At 41.5% G+C, this 7,942-nt stretch overlaps 1 protein-coding gene across 2 annotated transcripts in view; it reads right to left on the reverse strand.

Annotated features, from left to right (window-relative positions):
• Positions 1-295: 295 nt before the first annotated feature.
• Positions 296-7,942, reverse strand: part of mthfd1b (methylenetetrahydrofolate dehydrogenase (NADP+ dependent) 1b) — a 16,994-nt gene continuing 9,347 nt past the window's right edge. The window contains exons 12-28 of one of the 2 annotated variants that reach the window (XM_005742806.2): positions 7,190-7,326; positions 7,042-7,088; positions 6,846-6,953; positions 6,672-6,746; positions 6,482-6,584; positions 6,308-6,384; positions 6,011-6,151; positions 5,848-5,916; positions 5,553-5,664; positions 5,241-5,380; positions 4,575-4,616; positions 4,280-4,380; positions 3,984-4,161; positions 3,777-3,884; positions 3,486-3,638; positions 909-1,032; positions 296-826 (exon numbers count right to left, since the gene is read on the reverse strand). In XM_005742806.2, coding sequence (XP_005742863.1) covers positions 943-1,032; positions 3,486-3,638; positions 3,777-3,884; positions 3,984-4,161; positions 4,280-4,380; positions 4,575-4,616; positions 5,241-5,380; positions 5,553-5,664; positions 5,848-5,916; positions 6,011-6,151; positions 6,308-6,384; positions 6,482-6,584; positions 6,672-6,746; positions 6,846-6,953; positions 7,042-7,088; positions 7,190-7,326 — 1,681 coding nt within the window. In that variant the 3' untranslated portion in view covers positions 296-826; positions 909-942. Of the gene's footprint in view, positions 1,033-3,485; positions 3,639-3,776; positions 3,885-3,983; positions 4,162-4,279; positions 4,381-4,574; positions 4,617-5,240; positions 5,381-5,552; positions 5,665-5,847; positions 5,917-6,010; positions 6,152-6,307; positions 6,385-6,481; positions 6,585-6,671; positions 6,747-6,845; positions 6,954-7,041; positions 7,089-7,189; positions 7,327-7,942 lie in introns of both variants that reach the window. The other variant, XM_013913289.1, reaches the window with a different exon arrangement.

A 7,942-nucleotide genomic window follows, 5' to 3' on the forward strand; every position in this document is an offset into this window, starting at 1 on the left:
GTTTTACAAACTGTTCCCACAAAGTTGGGAGCATAAAATTCTAATGATAATGACTGCTTTGCTTTGTACTTGAATGCAGCCGCTTGGCCATGGAAACCTATTCCATGAAGCTCTCTACACACTGTTGCTGCGCTAATCTTTAGGCTACATGAAGTTTAGAGGTCTGTAACAATTGACTCTGCAGAAAGTTGGCAACTTCTGTACACTATGCTCCTCAGGATCTGCGTGTTTAAGGCAGAAAATAACTAAACTCTGGAAAAAAAAATGAACATGCAGCTTTGTTTTAAAAGCCTTTATTTCACAGATATGAGGAAATCACTGCTTTTACAATGACATGGCCAGTGAGCTTCACAGCAATGATGGCGACTTTTCAAAAAATGTTACCGAGTGTTAATTAAAACAAAGACAGAGAAAGGAGACTTTATAAATGCAATTAGATGGGATTAAACAAATTATAATTTTGTTTTAGGGCAGCATTTCTTATTAAGACTTACTTATGTAATAAAACCTTTATCCGAAGGGCACAGCTTGTTAAAGACTGAACTGAAGGAAATGCCTCTGGTGTGGTGCTCACAAAATATACACAAGTAGTTAGTAAATACAGTCTGGGCAATCTGAGATGTGAAATGTGCATGTTCAGTCAGCAATATAACGGAACAACACGTGCCTGATAGCAGGGAGAAAGACTGTCCTGATCTATCATCAGCAGCTTTACAGACATCAGTGTTAATATGAGAAACAACAAAAACAGCAGACGAGTTTGAGGTGCTTCCAGTTGGTTCTTCTTCACATTTCTTTGGCGCTCAGAGGACTGATGGGTTAATGTCTACACATTAAGAATGAAACAGTTATGATCTGCTGATGATGCACTCTGCTGCATGGCTTTATGTCTTAACTATGTTTCGTACCATCAAAGGGTGTGAGGACCTGTTTTTTTTTCTCTCAGAAGAGTCCATTGACCTGTTCGGTCTCGGGGTCCAGGTCGATGTCATAGAAACAAGGCCGAGTGGGGAGGCCAGGGATGGTGGGCATCTAGGATAAACCAAAAGAGAAAGAATGGAGCTTTAGCTTTATTGATTTTTTTTTTTTTTTTTTTTAAACCTGCCCCTCAACAACTTTTACTTGCCAACTCCAAATCTGAAAACAATGTTAGTGTAGCATGCCCCATTTTCTTTTTAGTTATCCAAGTATCCAAGGATAACTAGATTGACTGGCTAGAAACGTCAGTGACATAAGTTTGAATACGATTGCAGATCTGAAATCAGAGTAAGAAACTAGACTAAGAGCTTCTCTGAATGTCCCAGTAATAAACAAAACATTTTTTTGTCGAGCAGTGTGATCAATGATGACCTGGTTAAACGATTGAAGTCAGTTACCAAACAAAGGTGTTTATATTGTTCGCAGTTCACATTTTTTGTTGTGTTTTTTTTATTAATCATATTGTTACTTCCTAATAAAAGCCTCTGGGTGAGAATATTTGGTGGAAAAAACAAGGGATGGACCAATCTGATATACGGTATCGGTATCAGTCCGATCCGGACTTAAGATTACTGGATCGGATATCGGGGGGAAATAGAAAATGTAACCCGATCCATTAATTATCACAAAAGCACCTTGCAAAACTTGCTACATGGCGCAACCCAGGTAGTGACCTTAACAAGTCGAAGCAGTATGCGTCACGTGATAGAGCAGCTGTTGCGTGCGAGACCTGTCGGCGGTCTGGAGTTACTTTACACTGAAAGCATCAGGAGCCTCGCTGCATGCTGCCAAACCAGCATTTCATCTCCAAGCAAGCTATCCCAGAGAAGTGAATTAAGTGTGTAAGTTCATCTCTGAATGTTTGTAAAGCATCCCTACATTAAGGTTAACAACCGGTATACGGAGCTCGGACGTCTATGCGCTTTCAATCTGACTGTACAATGGATAGACTCAAGTTTAACTTTGGAAAAAGAAAACTGTGTTGCACGCTAAACAGATCCGTGGTTCAAAAGAAATGAACTAAAAAACAAAACAAAAAAACACCTTTTTTTATACTTGTGTTAAGTGTTTTATATAAATTACACAGAATTCAGTCTCAGCTTAAATGTGATAAAAACAGCTTACACTGACATCCATCTTGACAAAAGATGAGTGTCATGAAGCCGTGTTTGCATTTATTTGCACTGCTTTCCACTCTGGATGTCTATTTATATAAAGCTTTAAGTATAAAAGGGTCCATTTTACAACTTTTTTAGTTATTGAATATAAACATTATTTTGTGCTGATATTGCACTTCTTTTTTTCAGAACCAAAGGGTTTTTGAAATCTGCATAAAATTGCATTTTCTTATTACTTTTTGAGAAGGGTTTCCTACTTCACAGTAGCTTCATAGGAAAAAAAAACTGTGAGAAACTATCTGTTTAAATGAACTGTATGCAGTAGGAATACAGGTTGCACCAGTTTACTATAACACTGAATGCACGCATGTTGCAAACACACACAAACATTTTCTACTTGAAATGCAAGGGATGGTAGATCCCGCTTTTCAAAATAGGTATCTGAGTATCTCGGTTCAATCTGCTGAATTATGTCAAATTAATCCCAGTGGAGCTTTCAATGCTTTTTCTTCTTACCATTTCCACAAGGAGGCTAACAGCGTTTTTGTTAGTTATTATTATTTTGTTAATTATTCCATGATGCAGCTAATAATAAAACATGTGGGTGTAGAAAAGGCTTCATCTAGATCCGGTTAGAGATGGGATGAAACTACAGAAGGAAGTCTTGATGCATGCTCAATCGTCCAGGTAAGTAAATCCCAAAAAGTTGATTCTGTTCATCTGGATGTGGCATTTATAGTGGGAGAGAAAATTACGTCACTCATCCAAGTGACTTCTTCAGTCTGACCTGACTGCAGGTTTCCCCAACTTTATAAACCGTGCATTTGCATAATGACTGTAACTAGCACCACTGACGAACAGTGGGTTGTGAGGTCATTTCCACTGGAGTAAATTTGGTTATCCCAGCTGGACATTTGTCAAAGCTAGGTAGGCACCTAAAGAAAGCTCCAGCAGATCTAGAAGAGAAGGACAACTGTTGCCTAAGTAAAAACCCTACGTGTCAGGAGTATCAGAACAGTTGCGATGCATTTTCTCTAAACACAGTGCCTCTGCGGCTTTTAGACGCCAAAACACGCTGAACCAAAAATGAATCCACCCCAAGGATCAGGTACCCCGGCACAAACAGAGTAAGTAAGTACACTGTGCCAGGAGGATTGCCAGGATTTATACATCAGGGAAACCAAACAACCTCTGGCTAAGAGGATGGCACAACACAGAAGAGCTAACTCGTCAGACCAGGACTCTGCAGTCTATTTAGACCTGCAGGCCAGTGGACAGTCTTTCAATGATGAGGATGTAACATCCTGGACAGGGAGCAACTGAAAACGTCCAGATGAACAGAATCAACTTTTTGGGGTGCAGAAAGAAGGGAAATGAATTAGAGCTTACTGTGCCAACCAACGGGAACAGAAAGCCAGCGCCCACACTGGCTCTGATGTCTCTGATTGGCAGGATGAATCCTTTGGGCACACCTTTCTTTTCTGCTTCATGTGACAGTGACAGGTGGGTCTTTGCCATGCAAACTGGAAGATTCGCGAATCCCTGAAGGAGAGGCAAAAAAGAAGGATCTTTACAAAGGTTTATTCTCTCTGCTCTGTTTAATTGTATTGATCTCAACTGACAGCAGACGCCAACAAACAGGCCTGACAGGACAGGAAACAACAGCTGAGGGATGTTCACCTGCTTGGTGTAGAGCGCCACCTTGTGTTGGGCCTCAGGCAGAAGCTCAATATCATCTGCTCCATAGATCTTCTGAGCAATTATTCGAATCTTATCAGCAATAGGAAGCTAAAGTGGAATCAAAGATAGATATTTTAAGTCATAAATAAGCAGATCATGTGTTGTTTTAAAAGAGTGACTGGTGAAAATTAAGTTCGGAGCCCTTACGTCCAAATCATACAGGAACTTGAAGTTGCTGGGGGCGCTAGAGGCCTTCTGGACGGCCTCGCCAAGTGCCACAGCACCAGCGCCACCCTCGGCCCAGTGAGAGCATCGCACAGCATCAAATGCTCCTGCAGATTTAGCCAAGGTGCACACCAAGTCCAGCTCAGCCTCCGTGTCTGTCCTGCACAACAAATGAATGAACAAAAATAAAATAAAAAAAAACATGCTTTCCACATATGTGCACATTCTTATATATGTTATTCTATTATTCTTTTTTTAAATTACCATCCATCACTTACTTGAAAGCATTCACTGCTACCACCACAGGCACACCAAAGTGCTTTGCATTTTCGATCTGCTTCCTCATGTTGTTGCAGCCCTTCTCCAGCAGATTAAAGTTCTACATAGAGGTACACAAACACATTCAGTAAAAGGTTATGCAAAGCTTTAAAGGTTGAAAAGCTTGCATCAAATGTGATTAACAAAGTAGGCAGACATGGCTCAAGCATTCTGCACAAACTAATAAATAAACAATGTTATCAAAAGCACCTTAGAAGAATATTATCACTGTTTTGGCACATTCTTTTCCATTACCTCTTCCACATATTCCTTAGGCAGTGGCATCCCAGCAGTGACCTAAACAAAAGAGACAAGAGAAATGTGAAATGTTTTAGTTAATTCAATAAATCCTCAAATTGTAATCAGCAGTGACTATTGTAATCCTCCATGTGTTTTATTCTTAATGATTACTAAGATGCTTAATTTAAAGATTAAACATAATTTTGTGGACAATTGTGCTGAAATTGTCTTCCGGAAATGGAAAATTGTGAACATTTAAAATTGTAGACAAGTGAAAATGCTCTGGTGGGGCTTTTTTTCTTTTAAAATAAATTTGTTTAAAGTGGGTTTAAAGGCTTGATCTCATCATACACACATTGTTACAGTAGTGGATTCTCATATTGAATGTTCCCCATTTTGTGCACAAGTAATCGTCTATTAGCCAACAGCTCCCAATTCGCACTGTGCTAAATGCCCCATTTCAACTCTTGGCTCTATAAGATCTCAAAGAGAGGGGCTCTCTCTCTCTCTCACTTGGTATTCTCGGGCATAACTCTGGCAATGAACACCCACCCATGTTCTGCTAAAATCTTCTATTTACGAGGAGCAGCCAAACGCAATAAAGGGGGAATTGAGCTAACACAGCTCGTCTCACAGAGTGAATGAACTGAGGAGTGGCACCAGGGCCAGGGGGAAACTTACTGTTGGTCCTCCTCCATGCATCTTTAGAGCTCGGATGGTCGCCACCAACACCACAACATGAGGCCTCAGGCCCGAGTAGCGGCACTTGATGTTGAAGAACTTCTCCATGCCGATGTCAGCACCAAAGCCAGCTTCTGTCACTGTTGCACATAAGTGACACAAGCAGGAAAGTATATCAGAACCCAAGCCATCAGGACTACTGACTACTATTATCCACTGACATTACATGGACTCCATCACTTTTACAATTAACATCTACAATATAAGCTAACCCTGTTAAAAAAAAGCTCAAACTGATTCTATTCAGCTTACCTACAAAGCCCTCAGGTCCAACCAGCTTCAAAGCAATTTTATCAGCCAGGATTGATGAGTTTCCGTGGGCAATGTTGGCAAAGGGGCCAGCATGAACAAACACAGGAGTCCCCTGTGGATCCAAATTACTCACATGAATTATTACAAAACTGTTAATGCAAGTAAAAAAAAAAAAAACTAACAGCAGTTTGATCAACAACAATATCAAACGACCTGAACTACACAGAAATGCTGTTAACGTGGTCATGCTGCATAGGAGCTGCATGGATTAGCATGGGCACCGTGTTTCACCCACCTCCAACGTCTGCATCAGGTTTGGCTTGATGGCATCTTTCATCAGCACAGTCAGAGCGCCACTCACGCCCTACAGAGAAAAATCCATCATTTTCATGAATATCATTATCACAGCACTTACGCTGCATGACGTCATGTCACAGCGGAGGGTTTACGACACTCACCAGATCCTCGGTGGTGATGGGATCTCCCCTCCGACTGGTGGCTACGACCATCTTAGCCAGGCGCTGCCGCATATCCTCCAGGCTGCTGGTGAGGGCGAGCACCGCCATGATTTCGCTGGCCACAGTGATGTCAAACTGGGCCTGGAGGACACAACAGTCCAGTCATGCAAAGCAGCACTAAAACTAAGTTTATTAAACCAACTTTTCCTCAAAGGTTCAACTGCTTTCTGTATATTTCATGATGCTTTATGATACCATGAAAGAAATTTGCCACCTTTAGAGAATAATCAACTTTACCTCTCTTGTGTATCCCTTTTCAGTGGGCGACTGGCCGATAGTGATCTTCCTCAGGAATCGATCATTGGTATCCAGCACTGAAGTGAAACAGAAGGACATCATAAGTATTTGTATAAGACGCACAATACACTCACAGCAGACCTGCTGAGGCGGAGACCTCTATGCTGTTCATACCTCTCTGCCAGGTAACAGAGCTTGGGTCGATGTCCAGGCGGGCAAAGCGGTTGATCTCCTCCTCAGTGAGAGCAGAGGGCTCAGTCTTCTGTATTCCCAGTTTCTAAACCAAAGAAGAAAACCTCGGTGTCAGAAGTGACCTGTGCACATCTAAATCAAAGCTTACACGTGCTGCAACTTGATCATTTACTTTGAGTCTGTTGATCTGGATCGGGGAGAACGTCCTCTCTCCTCCACTGAGTGGCACCAAACGGTTATACAGAGCCTAGATATTCACAGGCAGAGATGGATTATAGTGGTGACTCATTAGATAAGTTAGAGGAAGTGTACTTTTTATACACCAATGACAGAAATGAGAACCCACCTTATCAGACTGTGTTGCTTCATGGAATATGCGGGCATCGACAGCAGCAGCCACCAAGTTATTGGCAGCTGTGATGGCATGAATGTCACCGGTGAGATGGAGATTAAACTGAAAAATCAAAATAATCAATTAAATATTTTGCTTTCTTTGAACTTTTAGAAAAAAAAAGCACAGTGTCAGAAAAGCGATGCTGTACCTCTTCCATTGGAATAACTTGAGAATATCCACCTCCTGCAGCACCGCCTGCAAACAAAAGGATAAAGAAATAAATAAAACATACATGAATATGTCCCTGTAGTAAACATGGGCAACATCTCCTGAGTTTACACTCTTTCGAAACTCACCTTTAATGCCGAATGTGGGTCCCTGAGAAGGCTGTCGGACACAAGCAAACACATTGAGCTTCATGTGAGCACCCATGGCTTGTGCCAGACCGATGGTTGTGGTGCTCTTACCTTCACCCAGAGGCGTGGGAGTAATGCTGCAAACACAAAATGTTGTCAACATGTATGCCCAAAGCCCTCAAAGGCAAAATATAGTGTTCTCTTTGACAAATAGCTTCATCTCAGTCACTTTAAGCGTTTTTTTTTTGTTGTTGTTGTTTTGGTTGGTTGATTGATTTTTTTTTTTTTTACATTTGCAAAAATATAACAAAAACTTTCATGACCATACGATGAGTTTTATGAGTGGATTCTGCAGACCACCATTGCAAATACAAAGGTGTCTTAATTGACATGTGTAGTTAAATTAGGGTCATACTGCCTCACTGCGCCATCTTGTGGCATGAAATGGTATTACATAAACATCAACCCTAGCCTGAGTTGAGTTCAACTTGAGCAAGGGTCCGTTCTTTGTACCTCGCTAAGTAAGTTAGCTGGATTTGATTGTTGACGATTTCGCGTGATCCTGGGGCCCGTTCTTCGTACGTCGCTACTACATCCAAGATCAAATCATCGCGCTAACCGTGAGCTCGCTAATCCGGTTCTCCGAACACACCTTCCGTTGACGATTAGTACAGCTGGACGCAGTAATGTGACATCACTGGGTGTCGTAAAAGGGGCTACGCATCGATAGTAGAAACATTGATCGGCAACCCT

The sequence above is a fragment of the Pundamilia nyererei genome, unplaced genomic scaffold (genome assembly GCF_000239375.1).
Source record: "Pundamilia nyererei isolate P.nyererei 1_Seehausen unplaced genomic scaffold, PunNye1.0 scaffold00123, whole genome shotgun sequence".
Lineage (NCBI taxonomy): Eukaryota > Metazoa > Chordata > Actinopteri > Cichliformes > Cichlidae > Pundamilia > Pundamilia nyererei.